The 22,012-nt window shown below is 43.1% G+C and overlaps 1 protein-coding gene and 1 long non-coding RNA gene across 11 annotated transcripts in view; both read left to right on the top strand.

Moving 5' to 3' along the window:
* LOC136446582 (acid-sensing ion channel 1C-like) overlaps window positions 1-16,438 on the top strand; it is a 396,318-nt gene extending 379,880 nt beyond the window's left edge. For 6 of the 10 annotated variants that reach the window (XM_066445033.1, XM_066445034.1, XM_066445027.1 and 3 more), the window contains 8 exons: window positions 2,369-2,519; window positions 5,065-5,192; window positions 7,230-7,380; window positions 7,844-7,900; window positions 8,459-8,612; window positions 11,106-11,197; window positions 12,640-12,719; window positions 13,697-16,438. In XM_066445033.1, the coding sequence (XP_066301130.1) occupies window positions 2,369-2,519; window positions 5,065-5,192; window positions 7,230-7,380; window positions 7,844-7,900; window positions 8,459-8,612; window positions 11,106-11,197; window positions 12,640-12,719; window positions 13,697-13,810 (927 nt within the window). In that variant the 3' untranslated portion in view covers window positions 13,811-16,438. The other 4 variants (XR_010757597.1, XM_066445026.1, XM_066445030.1 and 1 more) reach the window with 4 other exon arrangements.
* Window positions 16,439-19,107: 2,669 nt separating this feature from the next.
* On the top strand, window positions 19,108-20,531 carry LOC136446556 (uncharacterized). Its single transcript, XR_010757591.1, has 2 exons — window positions 19,108-19,340; window positions 19,699-20,531. It is a non-coding gene; the product is annotated as an uncharacterized lncRNA (long non-coding RNA).
* The last annotated feature ends 1,481 nt before the right edge of the window (window positions 20,532-22,012 follow it).

Raw genomic sequence — 22,012 nt, 5'->3', positions numbered from 1 at the left:
GACTACTACATGTTCCTTTCCTTTCTTTACTACAACAGTGGGCTATAATGGGTTTTAATGGCACTTTCAAACGCCAGGAAAATGTGATTGTTTGCATATTTATTGATATCGTGGATATCTAGTTTTTTGTCTCAGCAAAAGTCAGAAGCAGTTGCTATCCTTGTGAATTTCTTTTGGAGAGTTGTAAGAGGATGTAGAATTGCATGGTAGGCGCATCCCCAAACAATGTTACAGTAAGTTAAATATCGGTATATAAGACTGTTGCATATGATATAGTTGTGAGAATCTTTTGAGGGATGATGTATTCGATTTTCACAATAACTTCAATTCTTTCAGCAAATTGATTTTTACTTATAGCAGAGATTGGGCGTTTGAGTTTAATTTTTCATCTATTATTACCCCCAAAACGTTGGTCTGTTTCTATTAGGAACATTTTGGCCTTAATGATATCATAACTTTGATTTTTACTTCATAAAATAAGGCAATCTGTCTTTGTAGACTTTGTTTGGAACTCATTTGCTTCAAACCATGTACTTACCACATATCTTAATTAGCCAGTTGTATCTGAGAATCAAAGTTTTGTGGGAAAGGGATATGTTGGTGCCATCGCCAAAGAGTATAGAATTAACTATTGTTTTGAAACAAACCAAGTGCACAGAGCAAGTGTGTGTACTTCTTAAGACCGGGTCAAGTGTGTGACGTTACAGATCAGATGAGTAGAACTAAGGCGTAAACTTCGTATGTCGTGTTTTTTATTTAGCTCCAGTGCAGTTTTATATACCCCCGAGAGTGCCCACGAGGAGCCTGCCTGATGCCCGACCGTCGTTCGCGGGGCATTCGGCAGGGTCCCTACAACTGCCCCACCTGGATGTGATAAGCACGCGGTACCCTGTTGGACCCCACAGGGGTCACTACAAGACACCGTCAGAGCAACTGACGAGTACCTGCCGGAGACCGACAATGAAAATTTTACAAAAATGCCACCGAGTGCCCGCCGGAGCACCCCGGGACCCCTGCAGGGCAGCGTGAAGGAAACTTTTAATTGTGACCACGACAGCCGGTGCCCCCCAAACATCAGAGCCCGGCCGGGGCTACATCCCCGACGGGCACCGGCGCAATTGTGACCTAAGCATTACATTAAGCTAGCCGAGTACAGTCAACTTCTTCTTGCTACCTTGTACAAGTTACAAGGACGTGGGATAATATCTCATGTACAGAGTTGTCTACAGCAATCATCAGTCACCATATCTTCTCTTCGGGGATAGGAAAGTCTGCAGTATGGCTTAGCAGCGCTCCCTAGCAGATGTGCCTATAACAACAGCTAAGTCCCACATGCACCCTGCTATAGTGTTCACTTATAAACCCCAGATCACTTTTGACGCCAACTAGAATGCCAATTGAAGGATACAGAAATGTTGGCAGACTCACATTTGTGGAAGGGGAAATATGTGTATGTGAGGGAAGTGTTTATGATCTCTCTGCTTGAAAAGACCAGACTCCTTGGAGTGGTATTGTGGCAGGTGGTTCCATGGTCAGGCTGGGTGGTAAGTAAGATGAGACTTCTGTCTGGAGAAGCAACAGCTAAAGGTACAGCTGGGCCCAACTCACACCAGCTACAGGTACATGTATGGGTACAGCTGTCCGACTCACACCAGCTAAAAGTAAAGGTATGATGATCTATTCCTTCACTCACAACACATTTCTGCAGGTGGTTGCAAATGTACAACAAGCTATGTAAGGGGATTTTGAGTGGCTGTAATATCAGTGGAAATTATGATACACATTTTTGTCAAGGCATAATTGCATGGTTTTCTCTTGTAATGTCTTTATTCTGCAGGTGATCGATACAGTCAGATATCTGCTGGGGATGGATGCAACATCCACTGCCAACATTCGCCTGCAAAGTGCTGAAAATTTTTTTTCAGGTCTTTTATATGAGGAAAGGTAGATCTTAACTTAATTACTACTGCTTATGAAGGAATTACAACTTAACTGTACAAGTTAGTTTGCAGGTTATCTACAGGTGGCTGTGAGAATGACCTGTACAAGTCTGCAGGTGGTTTTCAGGTGGCTGTATCACCTTTCAGCTGGCTGTATCACCTGTGCAAGTTTGCAGGTGATTTTTAGGCAGCAGTGTGAAAATGACCTGTGCAAGTTTGCCCTGACCGCCTGTTTCTATCCAACTGATGTTCACTCCATACAGAAGTGCTGAATTTGACTTGTTTGTTCTTACTCTTCTCCTTTACTTTTCAGGTCTTCACTCTGTATGGGAACTGCTGTACTTTTTCAGGTCTTCACTAGGTGAAAAAAGTGCTGTACTTGTTTGTGTTTATTGTTTGTGTTTATTGTTTGTTGTTTACTGTTCCAGGTGTTTACTAGGTATGGGAAGTGCTATACCTTCAACTCCGGGACGCCGAACCAGCCCGTGCTGAAAACACTGAAGGGCGGCATCGGCAACGGGGTGGAGTTTTTCCTGGACGTGCAGCAAGACGACTACATGCCTGCATGGGGGGAGTCAGGTCAGTAAACAACAAATTACAACAGTAAACAATAAGCAAGACTACATGCCTGCATGGGGGGAGTCAGGTCAGTAAACAATAAACAATAACAATAAACAATAAATAATAGTAGTAAACAATAATATCATAACAGTAAACAATAAGCAAGACTACATGCCTGCATGGGGGGAGTCAGGTCAGTAAACAATAAACAATAACAGTAAACAATAATAGACAAGACGACTACATGCCTGCATGGGGGGAGTCAGGTCAGTAAACAATAAACAATAACAGTAAACAATAATAGACAAGACGACTACATGCCTGCATGGGGGGAGTCAGGTCAGTAAACAATAAACAACAACAGTTAACAATAAACTATAACAGTAGATAATAAGCAAGACTACATGCCTGCATGGGGGGAGTCAGGTCAGCAACAAACTATAAAAAATCTAAAAGTAAAAAAGCTGCTAGGGAGCCCAAACCTACATAATTCTATCTCCCTTCAAAGAGCTATTTATATATGATTACCACTCAGAAATCATGACCATAGCACATCTAGTATATGACATATCAAAACCGGAAGTTCCTCTGCAGTACCTTAGAAAGTTTTTTTGGGGCGGGGGGCAACATATGATCATTTCACAGTTTTATCACGAGCTAATCACATACCAAATATCAAGACAATCCACTCAGACAGACACGTGCAACCGAAAACATAACCCTCTTGGCGAAGTTAACAAGATTATTATTGGTCATGAAAACAGTTTTGTTCATGCATGGTAACAAAGTTTTGGTCATTATAAGAAGGTTTTGGTCACGATAAAAACATTTTGGTCATGATAACAAAGTTTTGGTCATGATAACAACATTTTGGTCATGATAACAAAGTTTTGGTCATGATAGCAAAGTTTTGGTCATGATAGCAAAGTTTTGGTCATGATAACAACATTTTGGTCATGATAACAAAGTTTTGGTCATGATAGCAAAGTTTTGGTCATGATAACAACATTTTGGTCATGATAACAAAGTTTTGGTCACGATAACAACATTTTGGTCATGATAACAAAGTTTTGGTCACGATGACAACATTTTGGTCATGATAACAAAGTTTTGGTCATGACAGCAAAGTTTTGGTCATGATAACAAGGTTTTCATAAAAAGAAATCAGACATGTTTGTAAAATGTAAAATGTAAAAACCTGATTACTTTGATTTGGGAGATTCACTTTTGTCTATCTTGCTAGCAACAATAAGTCTGAAACATGGTATGCATAAAGTTTAGAAGTTACTTTCTAAATTTGGCCTGACTCACGTGAGCCATCGTCATATGGTGCCATACATTTAGTTATAAGCTGACATCATCTCAAAACCAACTATTACTGTGTAGTCCTTTTGCCACAGATCTAGATTCTTGTATGTTTCTGTAGTAACTGTGATGTGCTGTTACCTGTACACCACATATTCTCCAAAGATAATTTGATGTTGTACCTACTGCCAAAGATGATATTTGCTGCCCATAAGCATGATATTTGCTCCCATGGGCATGTTGCCTGATTCCAGGCTTAAGAGTTACTGGAGTTTATTGGAGTACAACTCTCTCCTTCATGTTGTAGCCCTTATAATTGAGACAAAATGTTTTATGGACACTGTAAATTACAGCTTTTCACTAATTGGTAGGCAATACATGCCACAAATTCTGTAAAGAACATGTCACCTCAAAATATGACATGTTGAAACAGCAGGAGATTAAGTACTTAGCAAATGGAACTTGCAGACTCCCCTGGCATGTTCCATCAGACTCCTGGAGGGACAGTAAATTAGGGGTGAGATTTAGTCACACCAGCTGCCCAGCAAGGTAGTACTGTCATTCACTTTATCTTCACGGTAGCAAAATTTCATGGTGTCAGGAAAATGGACATATTCACTTAACTTAAACTTCATACAATAGTGGCAGCAGTGATTTACAGAACTGATGTGTGAAGGAATCATAAATAATAACAACAAGTTTTTCACGGTGATGATAAGTTCACAGTACAGAGGTGACCGTGAAAACAGTGAAGTTACAGTGAAAGAAACAAGAATTAAAGTACATACTAGCTGTTTGCCGGTAGTACACTAGTCTGTTGTTATTACCTGTGCAATGGCAGTGTTTCTAGTGCTGAATTGATGACATTTGCATTAAGGATCATGTTCTTAGTAATTGGAATTGGCAGACTCCCCTGGCATTTTCCATCAGGCTACAAGATGGCCAGTAAGTCAGGGATGAGATTTAGTCAGACCAGCTGTAGTACTGGTAGTACATTGTTGTTTGCCGCTAGTACAATGTTTGTCTTCTCTGCACGGCTTTGTCTACACATGGTCTTTTTCAGATGAGGTAACCTTTGAGGTGGGCCTGAAGGTGCAACTGCACACGCAAGAGGAGCCGCCCTTCATTCATGAATTGGGGTTTGGCGTTGGGCCTGAGCACCAGTATTTCCTTATGACCCAAGAACAGAGGGTACAGTGTTTCCTGTACTAGCCGTGTGTGCGTGTGTGTATTAACCCAGTACTGCCTCTCCCCACAGATGAAGTAACGTTTGAGGTCGGATTCAAGATACAGCTGCACACGCAAGAGGAGCCACCCTTCATTCATGAACTGGGCTTTGGCGTGGGGCCGGGCATGCAGTATTACGTTTCAACACAAGAGCAGAGGGTACAGTTCCCTTCTAAATCCTCACCAACAACAGCCTTGAGCTGCAGATGACCGGAATCCGCTTCCTCGACCTCAACTCGAGACGTCTTAGCTTCTCCTGGGCCTTAGAAAAGCTCACCTGGCATAAATGAGGTTTTCTCCTCGAAATAGCATGTAGCCATAGCAACAACAGGTCAAAGTTCAACTGCAGAGGGACTGTTTGCTTTGTTTGTGTGTAATCTATGATGACCGACGTTGACAGTTTTTGCATGACTTAGTTTGGTTGCGGCTGACTGTGGGAGATTGGAATTTTGCCTGATGCTTTCTCGTTCATCTCACACAAATTATTATACCACATGGATACATGTGAAATTTGAAAAATGTCAGAAGCAAAGAAAACATCTGAACACATAGCAAAACAGCTGCATCATTAGTGATTGGCGTTATGGTGCATGTGGAACATATTGTGTGTACAGGCATTTGAGTGGAGACAGGACAGATCTCTAACCTCCCACTGTCAGCTCAACCAACTTTGCTGCTTTTCCCCTCCTCTGGGCACGGCAGGGTCAAGATTTAGGGCTTATATGATTATTATACATGTATATATATATATATTCATACATGAAAATCACCAGATCAAGCTGATTTGCATGCAGCTAAGGAACTTCTGTCATTCTATGAACTTTATTTATCTAAAAAGCAACATTACAGCCTGAAATAGCCTGAATTGTGTTATAATTTACATACAGCTATTTATCAAGTTTGAACATGCCAGCAGGCACACATGCTCTCTTCACAACTCAAAAAGAAAACTAAATTTGACTCCCAACTGAAATGAAGTTGTTTTTTTAACTATGCTCAATATTGACTGAAGAAGGCCATAGTGGTCACTATTGACTGAAGAAGGCTAACGTTATATAAAAAGGTTAGGGAGTCATCCTTAACTTGATTCCATATACATTGTAACACTGAAAAGCTTTCAAACATTTGCCCTGCCCTGCCCTGATCCTGCTGCTGCTCCTGCTAACCTCCTGATACGACTCTTCACTCTCTACATTTCTTCCTGATGTGCACTTGTTCACCACTTGTTCTGCATCCCCCCCCCCCCCCCCTCCTGGCAATGCTTGTCTAACATAACATAACATTGACATTTATTTGCAGGAGACACATCTTCCACAATCCTATATAGAAAATAAGATTCAGAACAGAATTCCTGCTTAACTCATGTTTGATAAAGTGAGTTTGCTACTACACTAGACATGACCAAGCAACATGCTAGCCTTTAAAAGGTAGCATCAAAAGTGCCCCCTACCTTTTACTATTGGCACTGCAGGAACCTCGCTGCAACCAAATTTCACACAAGCATCTCTGCTTCAGTCACCAAACTCAACAGCCCACATTCACACTAACATACCTGTCCTGAAACCAACATCCTAACTCAACAACCAAAATTCACGCCCATTGCCCTTAATCAACCGGCCTACACTAGTATTTTCCTTCATAAACTAGACATGCTCAACTGACAAATAACAAACCTTTTCTACCTTCACTGCTCTCCTCTGATAATCTGTCCCTTTTTACTGAACAGACACATGATGTTTCTCTACCATCATGTGTCTGTTACTGTTGCTGCTAGATGGTAAATCTATGGATTCAGCTGGATATGTGCATAACAGACAACCAATCATGGAAACTTGTTTGTTTGTATTCAATTTGAATAACTAGTTAACTGCCTCATGTCGTAACACACCAGGTTTGTACTGAAGAGTACAAGCCGCATATCCGGACAGATATATTTGATTCACTCACACGGGGAAGGGCCCCTACTCTTATTGATAAGTGTGGTGGGTTCTTTTACGTGCTCAATTGTGCCCCGAAAGATGCACATTTCCAGCAGAGATAAAGCTCCTAACTTTTCTCAGTGCCGTACAAGTCACATGTTTTTGACAATGGGACGACTGCCTTTTCTTGACATGCATGTTTCTGCTGCGATTGCTAGGGGACTGGCGACTTGACCTACGACCCGGCTCATGACTTTTGATCGACCTTATTTTCCAGATCACCTATCTGCCCGCGCCCTGGGGTCAGTGTAAGGCCGAGAACGACCTGACCTTTGACTTTGCCAAGTACACGACGTCCGCCTGTCGAATCGACTGCGAGACCAAGTTTGTGGTGAGCCAGTGCGGCTGCAAGATGGTGCACATGCCAGGTACTGTCACTCTTTCACTCACTCACTCACTCACTCACTCACTCACTCACTCACTCACTCACTCACTCACTCACTCTCGCTCGCTCGCTCGCTCACACACTCACTCACTCACTCACTCACTCACTCACTGTCTAACTCAAGCCTTGTCACAACACAGTAAACTTTCACAGAGACCAAGTTTGTGGTGAGCATGCATACTCAGAATCTGTACATGCCCGGTATCTATATAGAAATGTCAGAAGGCAGTAAACTGTTGTGCACATACATTGTACACGTAGAAAAGTTGTTTTAAACAAAGAACCAATATTTCCCCCTGGAGTTCCGGCCCTGGAGATCTGGTGGTTTTCTGGTAGTTTTCAATTCTAATGAATTTAGATGTAACTGTAAGCTGGTAAAGTACCGTAACATTATACATGGCTGCTCCTTGTTAGGCCTAACATGTAAATTATTGTTGTTTTCGCAGGATCGTTTCCGATCTGCACTCCGGATGTTTATGTGGAGTGTGCCGACCAGGCTCTCGGTAAGGACGCCTTCTATCCTCAGACTGTTTTAAAACCCTTGTCCTGCAGGAAGCTTATATATATAGGCTCTCTTTATAGCCTGTGTGTGGGTCCTGTATTTGTACGGGTTGGGGGTATTTTCAGCTGAATGCATCACACCTCAGTGATACGCATCGAATGCGGAAGCAACAATGCCATCGCAGCGCAGAAAAAGTCAAGGGAAAATGACCTGATTAAGAAATCAAATTAATGAAATAGATTGTGTAAAAAAGATAAGCAGGACAAGGGTTAACTCTGTTGGTTTCTGAGCAGGAGTGTCCATGGTGAGCATGGGGAGCTAGGGGAATTTCCTTGGTACAATCACATTATATATAATGTCCTTGGTACAATGAACCTGTAAATACTGTACATAGGCTCATAGCTTCAGAGTGTCTTCTCTGTCACGACCAGTGGAAGAATAACTCTTCAGTCAGCTAATTATAACTGGATGAATATCATAACGATCACTAAGAATGAATAGCTTACTTGCTCAGGCAATATGGAAGTGAAACTCACAGGTCTTGGCCATTTTCCCTTAGACTTTCTGGTGAAGTCGGACAACAAGAAGTGTGTGTGCGACACGCCCTGCAACACGACGCGCTACAACCTGTTTATGTCTCATGTCAAGTTCCCCAGCGAGCAAGCCGTCAAGTATCTGGCTAGAAAGTATGCCAAGCGCGAAGATTACTTCAGGTGAGTGCGAATGTGGCTTCAAGCGAGTGTGAATGTGCATGGCAAGTTTGTAGACTACTTCAAGTGCACATGAGTGCAAAATGTGTCTTCAAGTGAGTGTGAATGTGCACTGTATGTCTCAAAACTACTTCATGTGAGTCTGAATGTGCCTTTGGGTGAGTGTGAATGTGCATGGCAAGTCTGTAGGCTACTTCAGGTGAGTGTGAATGTGCACGGCAAGTCTGCAGGCTACTTCATGTGAGTGTGAATGTGCATGGAAAGTCTGTAGGCTACTTCAGGTGAGTGTGAATGTGCATGGCAAGTCTGCAGGCTACTTCATGTGAGTGTGAATGTGCATGGAAAGTCTGTAGGCTACTTCAGGTGAGTGTGAATGTGCATGGCAAGTCTGCAGGCTACTTCAGGTGAGTGTGAATGTGCATGGCAAGTCTGTACACTACTTCAGGTGAGTGTGAATGTGCATGGCAAGTCTGTAGGCTGCTTCAGGTGAGTGTGAATGTGCATGGCAAGTCTGCAGGCTACTTCATGTGAGTGTGAATGTGCATGGCAAGTCTGTAGGCTGCTTCAGGTGAGTGTGAATGTGCATGGCAAGTCTGTAGGCTGCTTCAGGTGAGTGTGAATGTGCATGGCAAGTCTGCAGGCTACTTCAGGTGAGTGTGAATGTGCATGGCAAGTCTGTACACTACTTCAGGTGAGTGTGAATGTGCATGGCAAGTCTGTACACTACTTCAGGTGAGTGTGAATGTGCATGGCAAGTCTGCAGGCTACTTCAGGTGAGTGTGAATGTGCATGGCAAGTCTGCAGGCTACTTCAGGTGAGTGTGAATGTGCATGGCAAGTCTGCAGGCTACTTAAGGTGAGTGTGAATGTGCATGGCAAGTCTGTACACTACTTCAGGTGAGTGTGAATGTGCACGGCAAGTCTGTAGGCTATTTCAGGTGAGTGTGAATGTGCATGGCAAGTCTGTAGGCTATTTCAGGTGAGTGTGAATGTGCACGGCAAGTCTTTAGGCTACTTCAGGTGAGTGTGAATGTGCATGGCTACTTCAGGTGAGTGTGAATGTGCATGGCAAGTCTGCAGGCTACTTCATGTGAGTGTGAATGTGCATGGCAAGTCTGTACACTACTTCAGGTGAGTGTGAATGTGCATGGCAAGTCTGTAGGCTGCTTCAGGTGAGTGTGAATGTGCATGGCAAGTCTGTAGGCTACTTCAGGTGAGTGTGAATGTGCATGGCAAGTCTATAGGCTACTTCAGGTGAGTGTGAATGTGCATGGCAAGTCTGTAGGCTGCTTCAGGTGAGTGTGAATGTGCATGGCTACTTCAGGTGAGTGTGAATGTGCATGGCTACTTCAGGTGAGTGTGAATGTGCATGGCAAGTCTGTAGGCTACTTCAGGTGAGTGTGAATGTGCATGGCAAATCTGTAGGCTACTTCAGGTGAGTGTGAATGTGCATGGCAAGTCTGCAGGCTACTTCAGGTGAGTGTGAATGTGCATGGCAAGTCTGTAGGCTGCTTCAGGTGAGTGTGAATGTGCATGGCAAGTCTGTAGGCTACTTCAGGTGAGTGTGAATGTGCATGGCAAGTCTGTAGGCTGCTTCAGGTGAGTGTGAATGTGCATGGCAAGTCTGTAGGCTGCTTCAGGTGAGTGTGAATGTGCATGGCAAACCATTTGTTCGTTTACTTTTGTTTGTCATGAATGTTGGCATGCGAAGGCCAGTTGTTGGTGAGCCATAATATAATGACTTTTGCTGTAGAAGCTTGTAGTTTGTAGTTGCTGAAGTGGGGGAACCGCAAAATGAAACTGATTTTCCAGAAAGAGATATTAAAGGTTTTAGATTCAAAAGTGGACAGAAAAAAGTCTTCACAAAAGATTGAACAGAAAAGGTTAGTCAAATTATGCATAGATTTTTCACAAATAATCTGAAGTCTTGCAGGCTGTTTACAGACCATGAAAGGTTACAAAGTCTAATCCAGTAGCACTTGTTGCAACCTGAATTCAGTTATTAATAAAAACGCAATGAAAGCTGTTTCAGATTATAAGAGTGTATAGATTTCCCACTTTGGAAAATGATGTATTATTTGATGTTATAGTGAGGAACAATATTTAAGACATTCACAGTGAGCATGTGGTTCCCCCCTTTGCTGAAACCCAGCGCTAACCCAGCTACATGACCCAACGTGACCTTTAGTCCGAAACAAACTGTGGCTGCGAGCTCAGAGAATGTCCATCATGCATGTCCCGCCAGTAGTGGGTAGAACCTCCGGATCCAAAGACTAGAACAAAAAAACCTCCCAGGGTATTCTCTTCTTCACACACAGGAAAAACACCCTGGTTTTGAACGTCTTCTTCGAAGCACTGAACTACGAAACTATCGAGCAGCAAAAGGCCTACGAGGTCGCTTCCCTCCTCGGTACGTAGTCGTGGGTGTGTAGACTAGCGCGTGTTGTGTCGTGGCGTAATGTTGTGGGTCGTTCTGTGTCTCTCTCTCCTCGCACAGGAAGAACACTCTGGTGATGAATATCTTCTTCGAGGCGCTAAACTATGAAACTATTGAACAGCAAAAGGCCTATGAGGTAGCCTCTCTGCTGGGTGAGTCCCGAGAGTTGTCCATCATCCCCCTCCCACCCCTGCAGTCGCATGGCAATGGAATCTTCCACAAGCCCGACCAATGGAATTGGGTAGACGAGGAACAGACCATGTTGACTCTTAGGGGGATGTCTTGTCAAAAATGTTTTGTTTTTCATATATTGTGATAAAAACTTAATTACGCAATGTTTGTCATACTGAGAAATTGCATACTGGGACTCGACCCCCCCCTCTAGTCATCAGTGGTTCTTCCTCAAGTTCTGCCTCTGACTTTGGCATGTTACTGATGCATGGCCAATCACAAGACCCCTCCTCTCCCAGCTCAACACAAGACCCCCCTACCCAACACAAGACCCCCCTACCCAACACAAGACCCCCCTACCCAACACAAGACCCCCCTACCCAACACAAGACCCCCCAGCTGAACACCAAGAGCCCACGGCTGAATAGAAGATCACCCCTTTCTGCCCAACACAAGACCCCCCCCCCCCTGCTGTCCTTCATACTGATATCTTCCTATTTCAGCACATCACAGTTGCAGAGCTGTCTCCTCAAGATGGTTACAGGGTGTACATGTACATGTACTACTCCCAAATGTACTACTGTAAATGCAGAGATGTTGCAATGGTTTTGTTTTTGTGGTAAAGTCGCAAAATTGAAACCGCCGCAATAAGCCGTTCCACTGTGTGAGTGTAGCGCTTAACTAATGTTACAAATGTGAACTCAAAACTACAGCGAACAATCCATTCTCTCCGTACCGAAAAATTAAATCCTTGCGAACATTTCTGCATTTACAGTGATTCATGAGCATACAGGCCAAACAAACTGCACACTCAGATGACATGGACAAACCCATGGGTTAAATATGTACTGACATATTTGGGAGTGGTACCAAAAGATTTGGGATTTGTGCTAATATATCTGGGACTTGTATCATGAAAAAATGAATGTCACCTGTAAAATTAGTTTGTGTGGCCCTGTATGACTGGGCATGCTAAACCCTGGACATGTCACGTTGCTGGCATCCATTTGTTAAACACTCTTATGCTTAACTCACCCCACTCTGATAAACGGTTACTCACCTGCACTTATTGATCATGCTAGTAAGAACCAACCTGATTGACTTGCCTGACCTTTATCTGACCCCTGACCTTTGTCCCTTGCCCTCCTCAGGTGACATTGGTGGACAAATGGGCCTGTTCATAGGCGCCAGTATCCTAACTATCCTGGAGCTCTTCGACTACCTCTATGAGGTGGGACTTGCCTGACCTTTATCTGACCCCTGACCTTTGTCCCTTGCCCTCCTCAGGTGACATTGGTGGACAAATGGGCCTGTTCATAGGCGCCAGTATCCTAACTATCCTGGAGCTCTTCGACTACCTCTATGAGGTGGGACTTGCCTGACCTTTATCTGACCCCTGACCTTTGTCCCTTGCCCTCCTCAGGTGACATTGGTGGACAAATGGGCCTGTTCATAGGTGCCAGTATCCTGACTATCCTGGAGCTCTTCGACTACCTCTATGAGGTGGGTACAATCACTTAAATTTCTGTTTGGTTTTGTTTGTTTCATTTATTGTTTATTTGCATATTACGTACTTTTTATTTATTTGTTCGGCTGTGTACAATGTACAGCAGCCATTAGGCTGCCCGACTCGCTATTGCTATTACAAGGGGCCAGCCTTGCTGCAAAAGTACATGATGAAATACAATAGTTGCACTAGTTAAAAATAAATCATACACACATACAATCATACAACTCTTACCGTGAATCAATAAAATCATTCTATGAATACAACTATAAAATCTAAAAGGGAGAAAATACAGATACGGATTGTACATTGAAATAAAAGTTACTTCGTACTAGACCGGGGAGATTTAAACAGAGAAGGGGTCCCCCAGTGAGTTCCATGCCATAGTTTTAAAAGTAGGGAGTGAGGGGGCAGTCCGTCTGTTACGTACGTGGGCCTCTCTCCTCAAACTTAACAATATCAATAATGATTCAAACTGTACATAATCAAAACTAAACAAAATTAACAAAAGAAATTAATTTTATTAAGTTGATTTTACCATAAATTGGGCCAAAATAGCCCTGTTCTACGTTCGTTCTAAGGTTCGGCCATTCCGTTTGCCGTTGGCCAACAAACACATGTTCCATTCGGGTTACCTGAGGTCACGTTGCAGGAACATGCCCGCAATGAATAACACATTCAATTTTATGTAGCTTCAATCATTACAAAACGCCCATTATTGCATGAGGAGGGAGTGAAATATACCGTATTTGCTCAGGAGCAAATGACGGCCTTTCTAGTTTGTTTATTTGTTTGTTGTTTGCTCCCTGTAGGTTCTGAAAGACAAGTGCACCGAGCGCCGCCACCAGTTATATGTTTGTTTATTTGTTGTTTGCTCCCTGTAGGCTCTGAAAGACAAGTGCACCGAGCGCCGCCACCAGTAATATGCTGATTGTTTTGTTGTTTGTTTATTTGTTTGTTGTTTATCCTGCAGGTTCTGAAAGACAAGTGCACCGAGCGCCGCCACCAGCCCCGCTCCGAGTCGAACGCCGTGTCCGTTAATCTGGAGGACTGCAAACGGGACAACAGCCGGGCTCCGCTGAGCTAAACAGGACGACAACAGCACAACGACAGGAGGAGGGCCCGTCGCCACGGGTCAAGTCAAAACCTACAGGGCTCCTATAGTCTACAACCAAGCTGAAGTAATAATACGACTAAGCCTTCGCATAGCAAGAACATGATATATCCTAACCCTGTACGAAATAGACAACGTTATAACAACACTTATCTTACTCAATAGGCGGTTGCTACGCCGACGGTTGCTAGGCAAGGGCGGTTTTTGAACATAGGGGAAGGATCTGAAGGAAATGCTCTTTTCTTGCAACCTTCTTCAGACGGAAAGGGGAGAAAAATGAACCGGGAAAACGTGGGGACTTTTGAAGAGGTTTGAATAGATAGTTACTTAATGTTGATTGATTGACTTTAAAGATATATTCCTGTGATAAGTAGACCTACGAGAGTAGCTATCTAGCTGAAGACTGGACTATTGACGTCACTCTGCTTCTATCATAGGCACAAAACTTCCTTCACTTAGCTAGCTGTACTAGTGGAACATCTGTAGATAATGTATTGCTCACTCCAGGGGGAACTCACAGGGGGACCAACAGGTGTCTGCTCCCCTTCAAGACTCGGCTGGGTAAGAAAGGAACTTTGAGTGGGTCCTTAAGACGTGCCGGTTTCTTGAAGTAAGAGGAGAGCAGACAGCTGCACCCCCCGGCTAAAGTGGAATCACCCAAAGTTCTGCTGCTGAGTTCTGTAGAGTTAGGTATTACTATAGGTACATGTAGGTGCTTTATCTACGTTCACTTAACCAAGGGTAGGTCTACTGTGTATAGTCATGACATCGTGTCCTAACATGTAAGATCTCGACTGTAAGAAAGCTGGCTGTGTCCTTCCCACAGACTTAGATAAACAATACCCGTAGCCTTAACCACTGTGCTGCATACTTCAATAGTAGTAGGATATCATCCTTAGCATTTCCACCTGTCTACCAAGCTTTGAACTTTCACACCCGACCTCTGGACTTTCACACCCACAGTATGCTGGGGTCACACCAGTGCTGAACTTTGACATGACAAGAGGTCACACCAGTTCTGACCTTTGACATGACCTGAAGGTCACACCAGTGCTGACCTTTGACATGACCTGAAGGTCACACCAGTGCTGACCTTTGACATGACCTGAAGGTCACACCAGTGCTGACCTTTGACATGACCTGAAGGTCACACCAGTGCTGACCTTTGATATGGCCTGACCCACTGTGTCCATTTGCTGTAGAATCATGTTCTTGGTGATAATTGTGGTACGAAATGTGTAAAAGCAATAAGAGAGGCTTCAACACTTTGTGCTTTTCTTAGGCATGGTTCCATACCTTCTGCACTGCCCCAGAAACTTAGACAGAGCCTGACAGTTTTGACCCGACCATAAGTAGCAGTTCCCAGACATGCATGGCTGTCTGACGACATTGGATGGTCACACTTCTAATATAACCCATGTTTCTGGTGCCAACACCATTCACACTACCAAAATTGGAAGTACCGAAAGTGCTGTGATGTGCTTGTACTTGTACCACAGTTTGCTGAAAGTACTGTGGTGAACTAAGGTACTTGTAACACAGTTTACTGAAAGTACTGTGGTGTACTTGTACTGGTACCACAGTTTGCTGAAAGTACTGTGATGTACTCAGGTACTTGTACCATAGTTTACTGAAAGTTCTGTGGTGTATTCAGGTACCTGTACCACAGTTTACTGAAAGTACTGTGGTGTACTCAGGTACTTGTACCATAGTTTACTGAAAGTGCTGTGGTGTATTCAGATACCTGTACCACAGTTTACTGAAAGTACTGTGGTGAACTGGTACTTATACCACAGTTTACTGAAAGTGCTGTGATGTACTCAGGTACTTGTACCATAGTTAGTTGAAAATCTGTAGTCTTGGAAAATCCCCTTCCTTATGATTAAAGAGTAATAAGTTTACAGTACTCGGTAGGTCAGTAACTGTTGTTTTATTCAGCATTTCTAATGGTATTGTGCCAATCCATATTGTGCCAGAAATACTTAAAACATGCCATTTCTGTATATTTTCATTGTAGTGTTTATTAAAGTAAGTTTACCGAAGAAAACAGTGCTAGGGAGGTAGCGTTTGTGTAGTACCGCTGCATGTGCCACAATGTTTTACTGACAATGCCCGCAGTGCATCAGGGTGTATTGCCTGCAGTGCAGTATGCTGTATTGCCATAGAAATGTAAAAATAGTCTTCCGGGAAAAACAGCTTGCTCATAATGTACAGCAGTGCGGCGGTCTATACTCTTGCAAAATGTACAAATTTGGTGGGACGAAATGTAGCAACTTGACTTGCGATACATTTACTTGCAACATCAGACATTGCAACACTGTAGCTTGATATCACAAATGTGACAAAATCATGCTCTTCCAGAAATCAACAGGGTTCCTTCTACTCGTTTATTTACCTCGGATACCTTTGCACATCAATGCAGCAAACTTGTACACACTGCAGTTTGCTAATCCAGGCAGAAGTGTGGAGGTTTCAGGAGTTCCAGACGTTCTGTATGACTGTTTGTAACATACGCTCTGTGAGCTAAGGGTGTGCTAAGGCATCACTGTTGAAACTGGTACAGAAGGGATGAATATGGAGTAGAAAAAGTGTTTAAAAGTTTGGACTCGCTACAGAGGAACATGGCAAAACGGAGTGGTGTTGAACAGACTAGTCAGAGTGGGTATCTCTCCTCTGGTGATGCACATATGGAATATGTAACTGTGTTTCTAACGTGAGATGATTTTGTGGACGAGATTGTCGTGACTCTTTGGCCAACATAGTTGGCACATGAGCAGTGTGTCACCTATCTTATGACACATGAGCGGTGTGTCACCTATCTTATGACATAGTTGGCACATGAGCAGTGTGTCACCTATCTTATGACAGTTGCATGTTAGGTAGATCCATGGGTGGTAGACTGGGTCCTTCTACACCAGAAACATTACTACGTGTTCCTGCGTTTCGCACCCGATCATTCACGCTCGATGTTAGTATTTAGGCACTATTAAAACTATTTCTCTACTTTCCTGTACATTATGATAACCGCGGACGCCAGTAAAAACCTGTCATCTCTACATGTAAAGACTAGCGGCTCCGCCCCTTAGCCGTTGCCAAAATCAATACTACCGAGGACCTGGATCCTGATTTGGTCTCATCTGGCCTGAACTTAAAGAAAACCAGTTACTGTAGATACTTGTGTCATTGTAGTCGTCATGTTAAGTCTTAAGATGTTAGAAGAAGACTCATGATCTTTTCCCAGGCCGACCTCTGACCTGTGACATCATAGAAGACGCTCCAGTCGAACAGGTGAGGTCACAGGTCAGCAGGTGGTCCTTAGGGGTGGATGGGGACTTTTTAAAGGACAGGGTACCTTGTCCTTTGCCTCATGCATGTTTTAAAGGACCAGATACTTTGTTCCTTGCGTCATACATGTCCTGAAGGACAGGGTACCTTGTCCTTTGCCTCATGTATGTTCTAAAAGAGATGGCATTTCATGTATGTCCGCCAGCCAGCCTCTATTACCGGTTGTGTGTATAACTGTGGATCTTCCAATAAAGCTGTGAACACGTCTGCATGACCGTCTGCGTCTCATATTCTGTGTCCTTTATATTTTGCTAAGGGGTGTGTGTGAACATATCACTGCAAACAAAAGGGTGTGTGTGAACATATCACTGCAAACAAAAGGGTGTGTGTGAACATATCACTATGAACAAAAATGTGCTGAAGGGTGTGTGTGAACATATCACTGAACAAAAGGGTGCGTGGAACCTATCACTGAACAAAAGGGTGTGTTTGGAACCTATCACTGAACAAAAGGGGGTGGAACCTATCACTGAACAAAAGGGTGTGTTTGGAACCTATCACTGTGAACAAAAGGGTGCGTGGAACCTATCACTGAACACAAGGGGGGGTGCTATGGTGACTGAGACTGTAGGACAGTAGAGTGTAATAAACTGGGAAATGTTGTTCCCTGGGATCAACCATAACATACACCAATGTAGATACAAAGGAATGGGGAAACCTAAAAAACTGCAAAGAAACTCAGAGAGCTACGGCAGCTTGCAGGAAAAAAGTGGAAAGAAATGAAGAAAGACTGAATGCAGCCAGAGGTTGTTTCCACAACTACCTGAGCTGCAGAACACAGTGGATCATCATCATCAATGTAGATACTCCCTGCTGTCCTCTGCCAGGACTTTGAAAGCTGAATTGACCTCTAGACCACATGAACTCACTAGAGTTCCACGACCCCATACCTTTGCCAAATGATTTTTGACTGACGTGTCATGAGTATTTCTCATCGATTATAAATCATACCAGTTGATCTTCTTTTCTACCAAATGACAGAAGTTGTCCAAAGTCTTCTTGAGTTATGCTGGTCATTTACATACACACATAAAAACGCTACCCAAATCATAACCTTCTCGGCAAAGGTAGGTAATGCCATGATCACAGACTTGCCTGTCTAAATCGCGCTCCTAGCGGCCGGCCCGACAATTACCGCCCCCACCCAGCGAGAGATTCTGTAAACGCAGGCTAATAAGTCCAGACGTACAGGAGGCTAGACCAAAACTGCTATCATTGCATTGAGGTAGGAAACACTGAAAACTGTCAGTGACACATTATCATGACTATGGATTACATTGGGACCCGCTAAAACTACCATACAAGGAACCGTTCAGGTAGGAAGGAAGAGGTAACGGAATAGATGTGAGGATGATATCAGATGATGGACAGGCATGACACAAAGTGAAACATTAAGGAAACCAGAAAATCGAGAAGGATGGAGACAAATTTTTGCTTGATCTTCGGTGGTACAATAGTTAGACTAAGGATAGATCAGAAATGAATAGAGTTGGTTTCACTTGTAGTGTTTCACATTAAGCGTCAGGAGACCCGTCCAAAACTACGTGTCTGTCTGACGCAATTAGTTTTTAGGAAAATGAAAGTTAAAACTTTGATGCAATAAAACCTTGAATCACCAGACTGCACACCTTCTCCTGGGTTCTAGCTGGCCCGGGCGCTCCTGAGCTGCGATACCTTCACCTTGCACTAGGCGGCGCTTCAGCATGGTCGTGTCACGGTCAGGTGCAGCCCGATTGTGACGGTGGATGGAGGTCAGAGGCTGCAGTACCTGCACCTGTCACTTGGTGGCGCTTTATAAACACCGTGTTACGTTTAGGTGTGGCCCGTTGAGTTTACGAATATAGATAGATTTAGCTGTATTCAAGATCGGAGGAGAATGTAGGTTAGTAACCAGGAGACAGAACGTTAGAAAAAAGTCAAAGAGAATCGTTTTAGAGTTAGCCTGTGAGCTTTCATAGTAAATGAGAGTCATCTGCAAACGTGTTTGACAGTACGTCAAACATACCGCGACGTTATGTGTGTATCAGGTACCATAGTGAACTTAAGGTTAAAGGTCAGAAAGTTCAAGTTTGTTGACGTTAAGCCCAGGTGAGTCCGCAGACGTGTGTTACCTGTGCACGCGGCTTTTCGGTGCAAGTTTAGAGGACCAGGTATGCAGGTATGTATCTTGTTGTATGTCGATACATCGAGAGTTATGCAATACTTATGCAATGTCAGTTGTTGTGGATGTCTTCTTTTGTATGTTTAGAACGATTTGTGTTGTCCGCCTGTACGTTTCAAGGATGTGCGACGCCTTTTTGATACCAGAACAGTGACTGGCTCGTTTCGGAAATATATCATGAGGCAGGGGAGAGGAGTTTGTTGTTCTTCTACTGTTGTTGTTATTGTTCTATCATCATCATCATCATCATCTGGTCGTGAAGGTGTCACGGATGTTTAATTATTGTGTAATGTGAGTAGTAAATGCTGTACATGTATAAAGCTATGGTAAGGTGAGTTATAGTTCCCTTCCCCAGTTTCTGCAGTGCTGGTCGCCGAGCTTGTCTGGGTGAACCCACGGCCACAGCCCGCATCTTCCTTCTGCTGGGGGGACCGGCGCAGAAGTTCGAAGAATCACAGAGCCGACATCTTCCTCCTGCTGAGGGGACCAGTGCAGAAGCTCATCGGAGTCCATTTTACAGATGTAAAAACATAGAAATACCGTACTCTATGATCTTACCGCTGTAAACTGAATTCCCAAGAGCTTCATACGGTATAAATATATCTGTCACCATTTCTTATGGAAACTTGAAAAGAAGTACTGTAAAATCTTCATAATTTTCAGAACAATAATAGATATATTCAACCTTAATGACGATCACCTGTGTTACAGAAAGCTCATCAACATAATTTACCCAAATGGTCTATTTTGTGTCTGTACCACAAGTGAAATGTACATCCAGTGGAAGTAGTGTATCTTAGATTGGTATGAATCATAGTGTAGAGTGACAAGTCAGTATGTACTAGTGGCATAACGGAAAACTTTCATAAGTAAATCATGTGCATATCTAAAGGATTACAATAAATCAGTGAAAGAATGATGTGTTAAATGAATGAATAAATAGATATATATATTGTATCTTATTGTAAGTAGAGTTATCCGTTCTACTGTTATTGTTAGAAACCTCGCAAGGTGAATGCATTTAAGAACGAGAGAGTTAGTTTCAATGTACACTTTGGACATTGTTCCTTTGTTAGATTTCTGGCAGTAGCATTTATGACAGAATGAGATTCATAGATGTGTTTTTATTACCTTCCTTTCTTGCTTGCTTATGTCTAAAGTATTGAATAAAGAATATTTTTCTTTAAACTGTTTCTTTGTTTTGCTTAAATGTATTTTTGTATCCCCACGTCAGCTACTGGGCCTCCGGAGTTTGCCTACGATCAAATTGACTGATAGATGTCCTGACCAATCTTCATAGTTTCTCAATAAGCAATTATTACATTCAAATTAATTACATTCACCTGTGTTACAGGTGTTCATGAACATAATTTACCCAAATGGCCTTTTTATGTCCAAACCACGAACGAAAGATGCTTGCTCTTAAAGTAGTGTAAAGATTTGCGGGGGTGTAGGTGGGGCTGGGGAAACCAAACACGGGTTTGCAATAACAAATTAGAATTTCAGTCAATATCAAACCTTGCATTGAGGGGAGGGCAAGAAGAGTCTGGGAAATTGTGGGAAAATAAAATTATAACGACGAAATTTTACAATATTTGTGTTTTTTTCAGTGTAATTCTTAGATAATTCGACATCGTGTTACGTGACGTCTTGCGACACAGCCTGGCGTGGCCAGACGGGCCTTAAGGGGCACCACGGAGGGCCCTAGTTTTTTGAGACACTAAGTTCCCAGACAGAGAACTAGTGATCTCCTAAGCCATAGGACAGCTCAGCTCAGCCGTCCAAGGCTCGCACATGCCAGCCCACCTGGGATGGCATCTTCTCCCACAACTGGGAGGCTGTCGTTCCATGGCAAGCATGTTGGACCATGGCAAGCAAGGAACGACATAACTCGAATTTACCTTGCCTGAAGCCCAGACTAGCTCTGTAGAATTTTCATTTGTGGTCCAACAACTGAAACGTTTGCAAAGGTACGTTTGATTCCTCCCCGATATACGGGTTAATTTATGATATATCTTTGAAATGAAGAATACATATAATGTTTTCACGTATAACAATCATGCCTGCTGTTGTCTTGCTCCGATATATCACTTAATCAAGAGCAGACATAGCCATTTGGGTAAATTATGATAATACACCTTAATGGCATGTTGGTTTGGGGTGAACTCACCTCAATTTCAGGTGGTTCTGGCGGGTTACACAAGGCTATACTTTACGCTTTTAAGTCACGGCCCAGTCTTCCATACATGACGCAAAAGAAATCCATCTTTTAAGGTAGCATCTAGAGAAATTTCAAACTGTTTTTCTTTTATCCTGAATGCACGAATCTTCCCTTCATCAATTCCAATGCTGACCTTTTTCTACCTGCGTGCTTACCTTTCATGCATATGGTAATGTACCTGACGATGAAAAGTCCACCCCTGCAAATAAAGTTCTGGCCACGAACTGCAAGCTTTCAGTTGATCTCACAAGCAAACACATACATGTTCTCACACATACAATATTGACTGAACGATGCCATTTATAACCACAGAACACTATGATTATATTTCCTGACGTCACGGTGTTGCCATAATATCAACACCCGTTAGGGGGCTCTTCTACATCGCCTATTAGTATCAACCGTTGCTGCAGTAAAAATGGGTTTGTATATGTTTGTATCTCGTAAC

The sequence above is a fragment of the Branchiostoma lanceolatum genome, chromosome 12 (genome assembly GCF_035083965.1).
Source record: "Branchiostoma lanceolatum isolate klBraLanc5 chromosome 12, klBraLanc5.hap2, whole genome shotgun sequence".
In the NCBI taxonomy this organism is placed as follows: Eukaryota; Metazoa; Chordata; class Leptocardii; order Amphioxiformes; family Branchiostomatidae; genus Branchiostoma; species Branchiostoma lanceolatum.
Note: the sequence above shows the minus strand (reverse complement) of the source record. Positions and strands in the feature narration are given on the sequence as shown.